Here is an 18102-nt window from a genome sequence, read left to right on the forward strand (position 1 = left end):
GCCTTTAGCATCATTGGGTAACACCTGTGAAGGAAGTAAGGAAAAGGCCCAATTTTAAATATGGCCCAAACGTTAAATATGGCGTCGTCTGTCGCGCACGTGCGAGTCTGGCCCTACAAGCTCACAACGCGCCGCGGAAGGCGACGCGCTGTGAGCGAATAGATCGGCTATTCTCGGACGTTCTACGACACGCGACATTGGCCGGTCGACACTGAACTGAGATGTTTATTGGCCAATTGGGACCAGACACAAAAGAAGAAAAGAGCTCTGACTCTCGCCTCACATTCAACCAGGTGTCTTGGATGTGACTCGCTGGGTGACAGGACACTTACATTGCAGCTAATGGTTGCAGGACAAACATGTACTTTGCTGTTGTGCAGCACTATATTTTACAACTCCTCCCCCGCCCAGTGAGCAATGAACACATCAAAATTATATTGCTGCTTTGTGTTGGATTTAAAAACAGATAAATAAACGTGTCCAGCTACGTAACTTAATACAACTTTTTAAATATCACTATTAATACACAAATGACCAGGGTGATATGAACGTATTGTTTCAGGTATTAATTTACTCTGGATTTGAGCTTAAATACTGTTTAACATGGAATTTAAAATGGAATTTCCCTTTATGAAATCCCCTGCTTAACAAAAGATCAAGCTGGATCTTGACAATTATTATTATAAGGCACTTGTGTATTGGTATATTATTTTCGCATGGTAAAGATAGGGTTAAGACAAAGAGAGACTTTGGACTGCAAACATGAAGCAGAATTAGCATTATGAAAATGAGTGAAAAGCGCCATTTTAGATATTTCCCTGGAAAGTATTGGAAACTTGAATAAGATAAATAAATAAACAGCTATTAAGAATACAATACCATAATACCTCACCATGCCTTAAGTTAGCTGTCTTACTTTAAAGATTTACAGCACAGGATATTCAGCTGATCATGAGCAAATATTTCATCAAATTTGTTCAGAAAAAGTAAGAATGTTGAATTGGGAAGACAGCAAAAAAAGAAATGTAATCTTTTGAAAAAAAGAAAAATAACTATTAGCACCAGAACTTATATTCACAAAACATTAAAAATAGCAACATCATCTGTACTTCTCCCAATAGTTTTCCAATACCATCTATTACTTGGTTAACCAAAAATGGATAACCTAAAATCTTCATTTTAATATGAAGGCCATTTTTGGTAATGATGCTTTCCTCATGAAAATATGCTTACTTGTGGTACATAATACTTAAATTAATGTCCTACAATTGTATAAGGAATATTGCTATTATTATTTTGTGACCTTATCATACAGAACTCTGCTACGTTGCCAAACATACAGTAGGGGACGGGTGCATGAATACAATAATATACCATACAAATTCAATAAACATATTGTTGGATATCCAGATGTCAATGGTTGCTATTTTTTTGGTTTTCTGCTAATCTTTTTCTTTTCTTTTTCTTTTTTTACTGTTATCTCAGCCAGAGCCAGCTAAATAATTATTTGGGTGCTTATTCACAAGAAACTAAATAATTTACTGAAAAAAGAGAGGTGGAGAGACTGAGACACATCTTACTTTCATTGTTGTTTATGTTAGTGAGACAGTCAGAGAGAGAACAGACCCAATGGTAAATGTGTCCTGGAAGCTTTTGGATATTAAATACAGATAGAGGGGAATTTCAAAGTGTCCGACTCAAAGGTCTGAATAACAAATGTATAAAGTTGTTTTTGTATGTGTATGTGGGCAGTAGCAACACAACTAATAGTCAGTAATTAAGTTGCATTCAATTTCAGATTGCTGCTCTATTCCCTTTTAGTCAGCAAGAGTTCTTTTAGACACGGTCTAGGTTCTTCAAATGTTATACTCCGACAGGACAAAGAGTAGGAGAGGGGAATAATACAGAAAGAGAAACATTATAACTTCTACTTGAATTTGTGCCTGGTGTCAAATCCATTAACTACATGAAACTATTAGCGTCCCTATAGACCCCTTAACAGAAGACGTCACACTGGTTGCAAGCGTCATACTGGTTGCAAATGAAACCCATTCTGTCAGGTCTCGCTAGGGCGCGCAGCACTAGCCAACACACATGAGGGGGTTGGGGTGTGCTGAAACAGCGCACCCCGAAACAACAGGTTGAGAATTGATTGCATGAAACAATCACCTGTGCAAACAAATAATTGGTCTATTTCACATTCTGTTAAAATAGCAGATCTACAAGCTCACAACACATTGCATTGTGAGACGTTCCAGATTCTAAACCCAACAATAGTGATTTGTTGTAGATGGGAAAAAAGAAGGGGATTAGTATAATAGTCAATGAATTATATTATATATGTGGTTTAAGTGGTTAAAAAGCTCAGAATGGCACAGTTCCATTATTACAATTCAGAAAACCATGCTACTTGGAACACTTAACAGTCAACACTGCTTGCTATCTGCAGCCACAGCACAGTCAAAAATAACTTCTACTGCATAGAGCTATTAGGAAGCTATTAGGGCTTAATTTAGGAAATATATTGCAGTTCGATTATTCAAGCTTCAATTATGTTTACAGTATAACTACTACATTAGATCTATGTCAACATAACTTAATATTTAAAGGACCATACCAGCAGTGTTATTGCATGTTTATCCCATTTTCTTTTGCCCAGTTCATACAAGTCATGAATTATTTTCATTACCGACAATTGTCCAAAGCATACACCGTTTTGACATCCCTTTAATAATTACCAGATTTCCCTAATGTTGTAGCTCAAACTTTCAGGTAATAAGCTCACTGTAAAAGTATGTGTTTCTACCACTAACATTCATATCATCATTATGAAGTCATGGACATCCGAATTAAATGTATTTCGTAAAACAACATTTTCTACAGGGACTATTTCTGGCAAGACTAATCAATCCGCACCTTCAACTGCATTAAAATGCAACAATAATGTAACGTTGACAAAAATAAAGGAGATGCAAATTCACTATGTCTCTGCAAGTTGATTTGCCTAACATACTGAAAATGAATGCAAAGCATTGGAAGGTCAAGGAAATACAATACAGTACAGTATCCAGTATATTATGACTTATAGACATTGAGCTAAATATGTCAAATTGAATTGTATCCTTTGAATACACATTTATGGATCAAATGAAATGCTTGATTCACTGACTAAATATTACGTAAAACACTAGAATACCTTGTTTATAAGTCCATTTTGGACCCCCTCTCTTTTAATGCAATTAATTGTGTTTGTTTCCTAACAATACAGTAGCTGGAGGATGACTGGTTTTCTAGGGTACTGAGGAAGCTCAGTATCCAAACCCATTTTGAATAAATAAACATATAGAAGAAAATGTGGAAGCATGCAAAAACTATTAGGTAATTATAGGAACATAGCGTTATGGTATGCCATTTTTGTAAACGTTTTAATACGAATACGATTTGAGCTAAGAACAATTACAAAAACAATTACGCTATCACATAAATTTGGGCTAAAACATAGATTCCATTCATTAAATAGAGAGGAAACAGGAATGAATCCAATGTTTTCATACAGTCAAGTGTTTCCCAAATAACAAACGGCACAAAAACCTGAGAGCCTGGACCGCGGCCAATTCCGGCATGTCACAACGTCACCCATCAAACTCCACTTTGCTCCTGGAGACTTCCCCGAGTGTTTTTGTCTCGGATGGGAAATGAGGAACTATCCCCTTTGAATAGAAGTGCCACGGTAAAAAAGACATTTGTAAATGAAGGCTTGTGTTCATGTGGACAGAGAACCCGGCAGCATGTCACCTGAAGTCAAGGACAACTTGAATGAGAGGAAATAGCACAGTGAGTCTGGACTGAAAAAGACATTCCACTCTGTATTGACATACTGCTTCAGGGGGGCTTCCACAGTGTACTGTAGATACAGCTGCTTTTGATTAAGCTGTGTGAATGTACTGTAAAGGCCTTGCAATGTAACCTTGCTATTATCTTTATCTACCAACCATCCAGACACCAGGCCAAGGAAAGTTCATTTCAAGTGGGATCTGGCCACCGGGGGTCCCAAAGCAAGCGGAAAGCAACGGAATTGATCATGTAATCATCATTTTTTATTCTCATTACGACATGGTTATCTTACTCAACTGATATGTAATGTATAGTGTATGTTAAGTAGTGATAATTAATAAATTAATATATATATATATATATATATATATATATATACAAAAAGTGACTTGTGTGATAAAGCACGCTAGTTTGTCTGTCCGACCCGTTTTCATGCACATAAAACAAGGTGCTAAAACTCTTGTTTTATCTATCAAACTTCTAAAATGACTGTGCTTTTAATTAAAGGGGCTACACCATGAATTAAAAAAATATATATATTATATATAAATATTGCCCCCAATACGTTTTAAACAGGTTGTAAGCCTAAAAAACATCCAGATATTTTTTCTCACAATCTGACTGTCTGTCATTCCAAGCTTTTTCAGCTGCAATACCAAAACGTCCTATTGGGCAGGGGGGAGCTACTGAGCAATTCTGTCTGGCCATCATCAATGCAAAATCAGGGCAAGTGACATCACTTGCCCTGCCATTCTGAAATGGCCTGTTCAGACACGCCCATTCAGGAAATCCATGAAATGAGCATGAATGACTGAATGTTAAAAAAATATATTTTTTGGGGTACAAGAGACACTGGGGAGCCCAAAAAATACTAAAAACCTAAAAAAAAATGAAATTCATGGTGTAGCCCCTTTAAAATAAGTCCTGTTACTTTTTACATTACATTAGCAAATGCCTTCTGCAGAAATATGAAACACAAAAACAGTGCTGTTTTCTATTTAGACATTCAACATTTACAACCCACCAAAGCCCTAGAACAGAAATTCAAGGGGCATCCAGGGGCCCAGGGATAAAGTACTTCACAACGTTCGGCACGGCGACTCGCTCGCCTTACGGCTCGTTCGCCGGTGCCTCTCGTTGCTCAAGTCCGCCAGAAACGGCGCGCCTCCGACGTTAATATTAGGGTCTGTAGCCTAGTTTTCACCAAATGGGCCGAGTGGTCCGCCTTGCTGGCGGCGACAAAAACATTGCCTAAACCTCACCTTAATCCAAACAAAATAATTATTGTATGAAAAATAAAAAGTGCGATGAGAAGGATTCGATCCCGAGGCACATGGATTGATAGGCTAACATTTATCGCTGACGCCACGGTGCCGTCTGGTATTCTAGGGGTTTTGGGAGTACTTTAAAGCGGTCCACCCATGTGAGAGGCAGTTCCGCGTGCGTCACAGAAGGAGGCGTCGCCAAGTTACTACAACAACCCGGTGGAAAAAGCTGGTGCGTGTTCAGGAGGGAGCAGAACTAGGAGCTACGTACTGTATATGGCCGATCCTAGGAATAGACAATGGCCTCTAAATCTGAGGCCATATAGTTCTCAGCAGGAAACCAGTGGATTGCCGCCTCCAGGTAGGGAATGAGTCCTTAACCCAAGTGAAGGAGTATTTCAGGACTTTCGATTGAGTCGAGGATGGAGCGTGTAATCAGCCAGAGAATTGGAGCAGTGGGAGCGGTATTGTGTAACTTTAGCCTACCTTGGTGAAGAAAATAGAGCTGAGCTAGAAGGCAGAGCTCTAGGTCTTCGTTCCTACCGAATGGCAAAGCAAAGCAAAGTTTGTTGTCTACCCAGGGTGTCGGACAAAGTACGAAACTTGTTTCCAGCCGGACCCTGCATGGAAGCCTTGCTCAAGGGCTATTCAGCGGTGATTCATGATTGATGTGATGAATTGGGGAATCGAACTAGGGACCTTCCGGTATCAAGGCCGCCCCTCTAACCACTAGGCCACCGCTGGCCATGAAAATGAAAAGGGTCATGACCGACCGAACAAGATCGCAGATACTAGCGGACAAAATTGGTTTTCTCAGGAGGGTGGTCGGCATCTCCCTTAGGGTATTGGGATTATATCCCCATGCTGGCCTGCAAATGCTTTGGGATCCCCCAAGACTGGCAAAAGTGGCCCGGGAAAGGGAAGTCTGGGGTTCTCTACTGGAACTTCTACCTCTACGACAAGACTTCGGATAAGAGGTTGAAGATGGCTTGACGGATGTATTATTACCGGTACATTATATCTATCTATATATACAATTTGAATCCTGCGCCATGTCGGTTGTCTGTAACGTTGTATGTAGCCAGTGTGACGTCATATGACATCACGGTCGTGACATCACGATGAGACACGCCAGTGTGACGTAATCTCACGACAGCATGACATCACATCCTACCTATAAATAGGTAGGATGCACCAGTTCGACGGCTTCCATCCTCAACACAACCCACGCCGACGACCCTTTACACAAATAAACTGCTAACTTCATCTCCTGCGATTTCAACTATCTTTTCACATTGTACACCACTGCACACTCCCCACAGGTCTGCCATACCAGGTCTGAGTAATCACAAAGTGGGTTTTGGTCATTGGAGAGGTGATGCACGTCACCTCTTTCTGAAGTGGGTACTTTCAAAGCCTGCCGTGGATTTAGGAGAGCACAAAACTCTCTCTCACACTGTGAGGTGCCTGTAAGGTGGCACTGCAAAGTGAACGACGCGTCACGCTAGACGTTCGGGCCGCGTAGCGGCCCGAACTTCTAGTAGTATAATAATTGGTATGTACAATGTATTATATGCTATTCATGTATTATCAGTTCTAGCAATTGAAAACTTGAGGAGAGGTTCACACAGTTTGCTTGGCAGCCCCTGAATTTGATATGAGAACTGTTTGCCAGTTCAAAGACCATTTCCATGGAGACAAGTCCCAGTAGATAGAGGTTAGTGGCCTGACACAGACCAGGAAGTGCATCACACCGTTGGGCGGAGATATGCGGGAATCTAACACAATACATATCTCTTTTCTTTTTTTTCCTTTAAATGAAACTGCAGTAAAAATAGCTGTGAATGAGTGACTTACTAAAGCTGTCATCACGCATATTAAGCTCTATGGAACATCCGGACTATGGGATATGCTATTTTCCCCTTTTGTTTGTGTTTTGAGCTATTTACGATTTTACGTGATGCTTGTACCATACGCGGGGGAAAGCATTACGTTACGAAAGTTTTCACTGACATTACACTCTTGCAGACATTCACCTTAGCCAGCGCGCACACACACACACACACACACACACACACACACACACACGTGAGGAAGAATGAGATGGAAATGGGAAAATGGTTTTCCTTTTGGACCAGACAGGCATGGGGAATTCACCTAAGTGACGGTTTAGAAAAGTGCATCGCTTCATTGCAATATTCAGTAGGGCATTCACGAATAGTGATTTTTAGCATTTGACTTATTCGACCTATAATTAATATTCGAATATTCGATTAATCGATTTGATTAGTAAAATAAATAAAACCTTTTTTCTTTTTTTTTATCGACTAGAGGAATGCGAGTCGGCGTCAGGCTCCTCGCCCGACGCGTCGACTTTTAGGGGACAGCCCTAGGCACAACCTCACATACAGTATGAAATGATTAGGAAAACTACTAACACCAGAGCTCACAGCTGCGTGTCTGCTGTAGAAAAGCCACTGGAGAAAAAAAAAACATATTTTTTTTTCTTCAAATAATCGACTTTGATGTACAGTGGTCGAATAGTGTTTTAATAGTCAAATATTCTAATATTCGATTATTCTGTTAAAGCCCTAATGTTCAGTGCTACTGCACACATGAGTGTGCGTTCGTGCAAAAACCTCACAGTAGTCCTTAATCACATCCTGTGTTTAAGAATCCATCTCGTATCCTCCACAAGTACATAAAGGGTTGTTTAAGAGGATATGAGTAAATCACACCGTCCTTGTATAACGCAAGCCTCAGAGATGGGGCTCGGTGCTTAGTTGCACACACATCATTGAACGTCCCATAAGATCAACTGACCACATTTCTTCTTTCCAAAGAAGTGTCAAGTGCTGTTCTCATTTCTTACACGATGAGGCAAGACTTCGGAGTCCTGCATTCCCTGTGCAAACACAAGGGACGTTTTTTTTCCCGGACCTCAGGTCAGAGAGAGATCATGACCTCTTCCTCTGCACCGACCTCAAACAGTTGAAAGGTGCTGAGTGAAGTGACAGGGCGATCAAAAGCCACTGACAACAATGTCCCATTCTCCATATTAAGTCAAAGCGCGGTTTGTTAAGGCTCTCCCGCCGAAAACCCTCAGAGAGGGTCCGGAGAAGAGTCAAGGCCACGCTAACAATACTCATCTCCCCCTGCCTTTCCTGAGCCTTTGAACTAGAGCGCTGCACAGAGTGCAATCACAGCCCTTTTAAAGGGCCCTGGTGGAAGCGCCTGGCAGAGGAAGTGATGACAGCAATCAAACAGGGCAGGGGGGGGGGATGAACGTTCGAGCTGCAGGCATGCCCTCCTGCACGTCTCCCCCATCTCTTCTCACGCTGTTGACTGGGCAATGACATGACACAGTCACACACACAATGGCTACGCATAATTCAAAGAAGGATTCCGGGCATCCTTCAGGGATGAGACACGGAGGGTAACAACGTCATATAACAACACCGCTGAAGTTGTAGGCACGTAGACACCCACAGAGTACATGCAGTCATGCACGCATACATATCTCACACACACTGAACACACACACAGCATAGGACACTGAACAGATACCCAGGTGAAGCCATTACCTCTTGATGAGCTTGATGGATTTGAAGGCTTCGTCCATGTCTCCGATGGTGAGGTAGAAACTGAAGTTGAGCATGGCGTCGCGGGTGGCCTTCTCACAGTTCTCCAGGCCCACAAAGTCCCTGAGGGCCCGTCTGGATACCATGTGGGTGTTCTGGGAGGGGGCGGCTGCGGCCGGGGACGCGGCCGGGGACACGCCCGATGCCAGGGCCTGGGCCGGGGAGGAGGAGGCTGGGGCTGACACTGGTCCTAGATCTGTCTCACCAGGCTGGGGAGGTGAGAGAAAATTGGCGAAGATAAAGATAACTGATACATCTGATTTATAAGACATCAAGGAATGAACGGCTATATGGCTAAATTGAGAACACAGTAAAGGATATATATTTTCCTATAGGAGTTTTAATGTGATATTGTGGAGGAGACTGAGGCTTAGGGAGACAGGCACAAAGGAGCTAGCCTTGAAACAGAAACACGAATACGGAACAACATGGAGCTATCACTTAAAACATGACGGGTACCACACTGCACCTGATCTTAATAAACTTAAAGGACCAAACGGGGTCCTTTAAGGCTGAAAGCACACAGCACATGGTATTTTACTGAAAACTACACAGTCACTGGAGGTTGGGACGATGAAGGAAGGTCACAGTGGCGCTGATCTGACTGCAGGGTGCAGACACTTACTTCTGGTAGAAAGACGGCACCCCTCCGAAACAACAGCTGTTGGAGGGGGTGTTGAGACCAAACGCACGCAGAGTCACGGCATGTTGAAACATGGCAAAATCTAGCTGTGTTAATTAAGTCACAGTTCCACAGTGGCCAACATCGTAAGAATGTTCCACAGAGGAGCCCTACATACAGTATGTACAGTATCAGGCTAATCTCATACTGAAATAACTAACAGTATAATTCAAAAGCATAATACAGGGCAAACTGTGTCGCTCCCTGCAGCACTTACCTTGCAGGTGAAGTAATAGTAGGGCACATCGAGAGCCAGAAGAGCCTGTTGGCCTGCAGGTTTAGGGTAGCAGTCCTGCAGAAGGAGCCCGTGTTCCTGAGTACAGAAGAACGTCACCACCGACACGTCCACCTGTACCCGGGAGGAGAGCAGAAGAAACTGTATGTTAAGAGTTCTCTCTGTATTTGATGCATATTGCCTTATAGGTCAGCTGAAATCTAAAATCGCACACTGCGTGCGGTATGTTTATACCGTGTCCGAGGGGCTTGTTGAAAAGGATTCACAGCTGACCGGTACCGTCTCGACCACAAACAGACGAGGCTCACTCTCGTCCCAGATGTGAGACACGGGGCAGCGACCATTGAGCTCTAAGGCCTGAGTGTGTTGCCTTGAAAGACAGAACATACACATAATGTTAGCACAGCAATAATCTCTCTGTATACACACAAACTAGTGTGGACTAGCATGGCTGAACATAGTACCTTTCACCATCTTCAGCCTGTGAGATACCGCTGGGCGGTCGGCCTGTGAAGAAGTCAAAGTGTGTCACGGTGTCCATCTCCACGTCATAAAAGTACACTTTGTGATCTGGTCGTCCGTTCACCTAAGAGGAGCGGGAGAGTGAAAAGTACCTCAAAAACAGGGCTGGTGCATTTTAATTAAAACTGTCAAGTCAAGTTTGTAGGACTGAGACCGGAGGAGATTTATGCTCACCTGAGTAATGAGCATGCTGACTTGGTTGCCGTTGGCATTACACTTGACTGACCTCAGGGCTCCCAGATTAGAGATCTGGTCTGCCAAGCTCTTAGCATTGCAGTGAGCTTTGGCCTCTCTATGAACACAAACAAATAGTAACACTGGCATTGTCAGAGACGACACGTGTTTGATGTTGTTTTTAAGTTGTATAATGTGCTGTATAAATAAAATTGTTTTCACTTGACTAATCTGTGTGTCTTAGATACAGGTGTGCCAATTAGTAAGCACTGACAACACGATACTACTGCTTATTGTCAATTGGCATGATCACGAGTGATCATGAGTGATGTATTGTATGTGTAGTATTTCAATTGCAAAGGGAAGCCACACCATTATTAGACTCTGCCTTGTTAAACATTAGATGACAGCAAACTGATAACTTGCAAAACTTGCCAAGGTTTTATTCCCCTTTAAATATGAGAACTTGTGGTGGACTGACTTTAATTAAAAATATCAATAAAAAACTCAATCCAAATACTGTACCTCCTTGTGAGGTCAAACACCTTGATATGTGCCGTGTCCGTGCCAACCACCAGGTAAGCCTGACACACACTGAGCATAACAGGGTTGCCCTCTGCCTCCGAAAGGACCAGCAGCTGCTTCACTGTGCCCTGGTTAGCAGAGAGAAGGACAAGACATGGTTCAGATTTCACATAGTTTCATTACCAAACTTTCAACACAATTGAGTCAATAATGATGAAATATCACTGCACGGTTAATTCGTCATGGATGTCTGAATACGGGGAAGTCTCCTGGGTGACTCTTTTCAGCTACAGTTTTCAGATAGTCCACGCTTTAAAATACATTCAAAATACATTCAAACGCCAAGATAATATAACTTTCACAAAGAATAACCATGCAATGATATTTATCTCTAGCAAGTTGATTTTCATACTGTACTGAAATGAAAAAAAAAACTATATAAATTTAAGCAGTGGATCTGCTCAAATCTGACACAGATGGTGAATGGAGAATTGGAAAGTGGACGGGAAACAAACCTGTGGCGTGCGGACCTGGACCCTGTTTGGTTCCACCGTATAGATGTTCTCCCCATGCATGGCTAACACTTGGGTCTCACACTGGAAAGAACCTGGGGACATCAGCAATGACAGGACATACGAGAGAAGAGGTGTGGAGGTAGAGAGGGAAGGCCAGGAGTGATAATGAGATGAGATGAGTAAAATTAGACACATTAAATAAAAAGAGAGGATGGATGATAGCTTTTGCCACGACTGTTCAGAGAGCTTGTGCTCAGAGAGTGTTTTTGCAAAGAGTTTTACCTGTGTTGCGTAGTGCTGTGCCTGCAAGCTCATACACAGTGACCTGTTTGCCGCTCCATATTGTCACTGTATCCTATGGACACAAAATCACATCACTCAAATACGAGGACACATTGATTCACTCATCTTGCGCGGGGATAGCCTCGGATGGGCATTTATTGAGCAACTTATGTCTATTTTCGACTACGAAGCGTTAACACAGAACCTTTCAGAACCTGACATTTTCCAAAACCTGTTAAGTTTTGTGAGTTTTTTTTGCAAGGTACTTTTTAAATAAAACTAATATAAAACCTAAAAAGAGCTGATCTATAAGCTCCCAGCGCATTGCAATGGGGCACGCTGTGAGCTTGTAGATCAGCTATTTTAGCTATTTTAGAAAACATTTAAAAGAACAATTACTGAGTTATGGGTTCTCAGAACACAGGGTTAGTAGTACCAACTCCTGAGCACCCAAATTAGGTTCAGTGAACCGCATCTGAAACAGAGCTGTAGCATACAGAAATACGTCCAGAACCCGTGAAATACTGTATGTTTCACGGCACGACATGGTTGGCTTAGTTATTGTAGTTGAAAAGAGATGCTGACAACCAGTCCACTAGTCTCCTCCGTTACCTGGGTGACGCAGACTCCCTTGACGTGCATGTCAGAGCGCAGAGTGAGCTGCTCTCCTGTGCTGAGCAGCGAGATGTTGAGCTGAGAGGGGGTGAGCTGCACTGCTGCCACCTGCTGGCCAAAGTGGGCTGACATCACATGTTCACTCAGGATGGTCACCGTGGTCAGACTGTTGGCTGCCAACAGGTTCAGACTGGAGCCCCACTGGGAAGTAGACATAAAAAGGGCCTGTTTGTGTAGAACTCTATATACTGATTTAAAAGCATGTATAGCTCTGAGCATTTGCATTTCCATCTGAAGCATGTAGCTGATAATGTAATTCACAACATGAAACAGCAACAATAACAATAACACTGTGAACAACCAATAGGGCCAGAGCCATTTTAAAATCATACAGTATGTGTATAACCCTCAATCTAGCTGTAAATTGAGAAAGGGTGGGGAAAGGAACGAAACAAGGGCTTTGTACGGAGAGCTGGATCTAAAAAAGAAATTACGCTACCGGTTCAAATTAAAGTATGAGTAAATAAGATGCAATAAGTACCTGTATCTGGGTGACATTGCCATCTATCTCAGTGGGAGTCTGTAATTTCCACTGAGCCTTGGTGTCTGCTCTGTTGCTGCCTGGCTGGACCACCATCCTCCACATTGCTATATGACCCCGACTTGTTCCCGCCGCTAGCATTTCTGGGGAAGATGCAAGAAGCTAAATCATATTATAAAAGTTTTTTTCAAAGGTGATAGTGTTAAAATAACACAATAATCAATGGGACTCTGTGTCTACCGTCAAACCTCGAACGTAGTATTTTTATAAGCTGACAGAGACATTTAGACTGCCATAAACTGAGAGCTTGAGTGAACTCATGGCAGTTCTTGTTAGCATCCTTAATGGAAGATGCTAACAAATTCTTGATGTAGATAGTTTTTTTGTGAACAGTATACTGTATTTCTACTTACCTTTTCCAGGGCAATACGAAACACAATTGATCATCTCTCCTCTCTCAAAGCCCAGAGTCTCATCCAAAGACAGAACATAGTTGTCATCTCTCTCCAAGTCCCACAGCCTACAAACAAAAATGATGATAGCATTAAACAGTACGTACTGTAAGCTTATGTTCCTAGTGCGTGCGTGTGTGCGTGTGTTTGTGTGTTTTCTGACCTCATGACCTGTTCACCCGTAGCTGTGATGAGGAGGCCATTATCTGTCCAGACGATATCTGCACACTGGCCGCTCTTGCTGCTCAATTTCACCTTATTGAGATAAACAAAGAATCATGTTCTATTCTATTTCTCTTTCATGAGGGGAATATTGTGTATTTTTTAATAACTAATTGTCTCCGCCAGGCCAAAGGTGTGACCTAGAGTATGTTTTGCCCCCTGTTCGTCCGTCCGTCCGTCCGTCCGTCCGTGTGTGTCCGTTCGTCTGTGACCAGCTAACCGATCAACGTGAAACTGCGCACGCACACTCCCTGGATGCCAGAGCAGAACCTCTGCCCCAAATTGATCAGATCGGCCTGTTATAGTGCCACCAGGATGCCATTTTTTGCAAAACATTTAAAAAAAATATATCATTCCAAAAGATTTTGTCCAAACATCACGAAAATCGGTACACATTTTATCTATGGTCATGTGATCAAGACGGATCTGTCTGATTTTCCTACCTTCATGAGCTCCTGAGCGCCTCCCTCAGGCCCAAGGGTGTACTGAGACAACATCAGGGTCTCTGTGACCACGCCCAGGGCCTCTCTCTTCCCCAGGTAGAAGAGTTTCTGAATGGGGCCGTCTACGCTCAGGAGTGTTCCGCTCTTACCGCGTTCATCCACACCATGGACCTTGCCTTCATAGAAGAAAAAAATAATATATATACAGTATATATATATATATATATATATATATATATATATATATACACAACCACATGAACCTTAGCGTCAAGCAATCAACAAGCTCACAACATGTTGCATTGTGACAAGTTGTGAGCTTGTAGATCGGCTATTTTCGGCTAAGAGATTTGGTGTAGTGGGAGAAAAGGAGGTAGGTATGGTATAGACCCCTGGAGGACTCTGAACTACAACCCTTACTTCCTGGTTTTTGGCCGCTATATTTGGTGGCCTTGACATTATACTTGTTCACTGTGATTGCAGCAAAATAGCGATGTTGACAATATGAATGGGGTTGATGTTTCTTCAAGAATTTGCAACTAAGATCCAGTGTGAACCCAATCCATATTTGGGTTTTCGAGTTATGCAAGGCCACAGAAAAGAAAATGCATAAATACACACTCACATAATGAAGGCAAAATAAAAGAAGACACACACACACACACACACACACACACACACACACACACACACACACACACACACACACACACACACACACACACACACACACACACACACACACACACACACACACACACACACACACACACACACATACCATCTGCTGTGCTAACGTAGAAGACAAGTCCCTCCTGAGGACCCATCTTGAGAGGAGCTCCCCTCCCGTCCTTCTTCCAGTTGAACATATCCAGAGCACTCTCATCTCCACTCACTGCTGCCCGGGCTAACATCGCCACATCTCTGGAATAACAGTGATTATAACCACAGTCACACTTTAAACACACAACAACAGTACTTACAGTACTATGTTCTAATAATATTCACAGAGGTGAAAGCCAAGGGTGCAAATGACTTTGTAAAAATGGTGAAGCTCATATTGTGTAACAGGGAGGTGGGCGTTTACAGAGCCATGGTGACTTACTGTCCAGGCGGGGCTGGTCTGAAGATGCAGCAGGTTATAGATTTGTTGTATTCGTGCTTGACAAGATGGTTTCCTTGAACTCTCCCTCTGGCATCCAGCTTCCACACTGCTAGCACTCCCATCTATCACAACAGATGAATATACTGTATTCATATATTCATTTCTGATAAGACTATACATGCAGTATATCGTTGCTGTCGGGCAGAAACCTCCTATCTACATATTTTAACTTTTTGTGTTTTTTCGTAAATTAAAAATTGAAATTAGTACTTAGTTACTTTACACCACTGCTGTGCACATACAGTACCTGGTCCCCGGTGACCAGTCGACTGCCGGAGCTGCTCCACTCCAGCAGCGTGATGCAGGCGGTGTGAGTGCTGGGCAGGACCGTCTGCTCGCCGGAGGGGTGTGTCAAAAGCAGCACCTCGCCACTCTCCCAGCCCAACGCCAGCACAGGCCTGACGGGGTGCCAGCGCAGCACCGTGGGCTGGTGAGGACGCTCCACATGGCAGCTCTCCACAAATTCCCCCTGCAAGGTTACAACAGGGATGGATTTTTTTGTGATTCGCTTGTTGTGGTGAATGATGTTCATGCACGTTGCTTAACACCCCATTCAATCCGGGAGCGCACCTGTGTCATTTTTAGATTTCTTTGGGCTATTCAAAAATAGCAGATATACAACCTCATAGCTTTTGAAAAAATGTGGAAAATCTGTGCAAATCTTTGAATATATATATATGTTTTAAAGCGAACATTTTTAACTCCGATCTGTGCTTCTGGGGGTCCGTGGAACAACATATTTTGAGATGGGGGTCCTTGGCCAAATATATATCATTTTGGGGGTCCTTGACATTGAAAAAGTTTGAGAACCACTGATATTGTAGCAAGGTTTTTTAAGACATTTGTAGAATCCCCCAGAAGCAAAGATTTGAGTTCCACATGTTCGCTTTAAAAATATATATATTCAAAGATTTGCACACATTTTCACGATTTTTCAAAAATAGCAGAACTACAAGCTCCTAGCGCGGCACTCGGTGCCGCACTATGAGCTTGTAGATCTGCTATTTTTGAATAGCCAAAGAAATCTAAAAATAAAGATTCTTAAAATGGGTTAATGCTTGATACATAGCCATGTAGTGGGGGAGAATTCAGGGACTGTATAGGTCACATGCTGATTCTATATTTTGTTACTGTATGCAGCATAGTAGAAAACAAAAACGAGCACTCTCAAGTCTGTATATAATGCAGTTTGCCAGGTGCACGGCTCACAAAGATTCACAGCAAGAAAGTAATAGCCAGCACTCCGAACTCCTTCTAGTACTGTTTAATTCATAGTCGGCCGGACGGCATACACACGGACGCGTCCTGCGTGTATCTATCAATATATATATAATATATATATATTATATATATGATATATATCGATATATCTCTGTAGTCTGTACTATTAGGGCTGTCACGATTATGACATTTTACGTGACAATTAATTGTCCCACAAATAATTACGATTGACGATTTAATTGTGTTTTTGTCATTGAACACTGTCTGGAACACACAAATAACAATTACATTTCTGTTTTGCTTTTAGGCTTTGTTTGAAGTTGCACAGGGCAGACATGACAAATAGCCTAAATATACAAAGAAATGGCTGACATATTTAATAACTTTATACTTTCAAAAAAACATTAATAGTGGAAATAGCAGATCTGCTATTTATTTAATCTATTTCATCTATTTTTATCTGCCATTACATTTTTATAACTTTTAAAATATATGAGCATATTTCAGCATGCAAACGATTATGAAAATGATGCAAAGTAATTACGATTATAGGCGATCATCATGTAATAATTGTGACATGTATTGGATCTGTTTACTTGTTGCAGGTACAGGTCTACTTTGCCTCCGGTAGAAGAATGGTTGGATGCCACAGCCAGGACAGGGTGAGTTGAGTGCCATGCCACCTGAGAAGGGACCCCACTAGACTCCGGGGCATTAATACGGTGGTCAAAGTAGACCGCCATGTCCCCCAGGGCCCTGCTCTGTGGTTAAAGAGAAGAGAAAAGATCATTTATCCAGATCATGGCACTGGCACAACCACAGTTCAATTCAAAATACTATATATAGGCTACAGCAGTTAGTTCTCAAACTTTTTCGTGTCAAGGAACCCCAAATTGATATAAATTTAGCCGTGGACCCCCATCTGAAAAAGGTTTTGTGCCAGGGACCCCCAGAAGAGAAAATGTGTGTTGAAACTGCTCAAAAATAGCAGATGTAAAAGCTTGCAGCACGGACACAGACACGCTGTGAGCTTGTAGATCTGCTATCTTTGAATAGCCAACATATAAATGGATAACGTGGTTAACATGATTGTGATGCTGTATTAACAGACTTTACTGGGGACCCCCTGGAACCACCCCAACGACCTCAGGGGGTTTCCCGGACCCCACTTTGAGAACCAATGGGCTACAGTAATGAAAGGTGCACCTTTTTAAGAGTTTATCAAATGGCTTATGAATTTGTAGATAGAACAAATAAGAAATAATAAGTCAAAAGGAAGTTGGAACTCATATTTTTATTTTGTATTTACTTTTACATCCACTGCCTTGCAGTACTGTCTGGTAAGAGAAGGTTTTTTGTTATGTTTTCTTGTGTCTCATACAGTGTGTCATATGTATACTTTTGATATAAGACAAGCAATGCCAACCAACAGGTTGGGACTGCTTATTAGCTTCATAGCTAATAATTATACAAGATTAGTAGCCAGTAGGTTAGCTTTTTTACTGACTAAATGCATTGATTGATTGATTGATCACTTTATTCACACTTTGCCCTAAAAGAAAGCACAGAAAGTACAGTTTAATACAAATACAATGCTAAAAGGATAGAACCCAAGCTTGTTTCCATTGGGGGGTCCTGTGTATTCAATTCATTGAAAATGCATGGATATATAGTTGACTTGTGAACTTGCCTACTGTAAGTTCATCTGTGCCAGTTCGCCATTAGTTATTAATAATGATGAGAAGCAACTAGAACACGCTAATCCACT

The 18102-nt window shown here is 42.0% G+C and overlaps 1 protein-coding gene across 1 annotated transcript in view; it reads right to left on the reverse strand.

Annotated features, from left to right (window-relative positions):
* ift140 (intraflagellar transport 140 homolog (Chlamydomonas)) overlaps positions 1-18102 on the reverse strand; it is a 46295-nt gene that overhangs the window by 27986 nt on the left and 207 nt on the right. Inside the window, exons 2-18 of the mRNA XM_084078541.1 lie at positions 16931-17095; positions 15361-15582; positions 15054-15175; positions 14730-14872; positions 13949-14124; positions 13447-13538; positions 13245-13351; positions 12832-12974; positions 12288-12491; positions 11676-11748; positions 11394-11485; positions 10879-11006; positions 10354-10471; positions 10122-10243; positions 9892-10027; positions 9640-9771; positions 8684-8949 (exon numbers count right to left, since the gene is read on the reverse strand). Of these exons, the coding sequence (XP_083934667.1) occupies positions 8684-8949; positions 9640-9771; positions 9892-10027; positions 10122-10243; positions 10354-10471; positions 10879-11006; positions 11394-11485; positions 11676-11748; positions 12288-12491; positions 12832-12974; positions 13245-13351; positions 13447-13538; positions 13949-14124; positions 14730-14872; positions 15054-15175; positions 15361-15582; positions 16931-17077 (2423 nt within the window). The 5' untranslated portion in view covers positions 17078-17095. The remainder of the gene's footprint in view (positions 1-8683; positions 8950-9639; positions 9772-9891; positions 10028-10121; positions 10244-10353; positions 10472-10878; positions 11007-11393; positions 11486-11675; positions 11749-12287; positions 12492-12831; positions 12975-13244; positions 13352-13446; positions 13539-13948; positions 14125-14729; positions 14873-15053; positions 15176-15360; positions 15583-16930; positions 17096-18102) is intronic.

Source organism: Gymnoscopelus microlampas (assembly GCF_963454915.1).
Source record: "Gymnoscopelus microlampas genome assembly, chromosome: 14".
NCBI classification, from domain to species: Eukaryota; Metazoa; Chordata; class Actinopteri; order Myctophiformes; family Myctophidae; genus Gymnoscopelus; species Gymnoscopelus microlampas.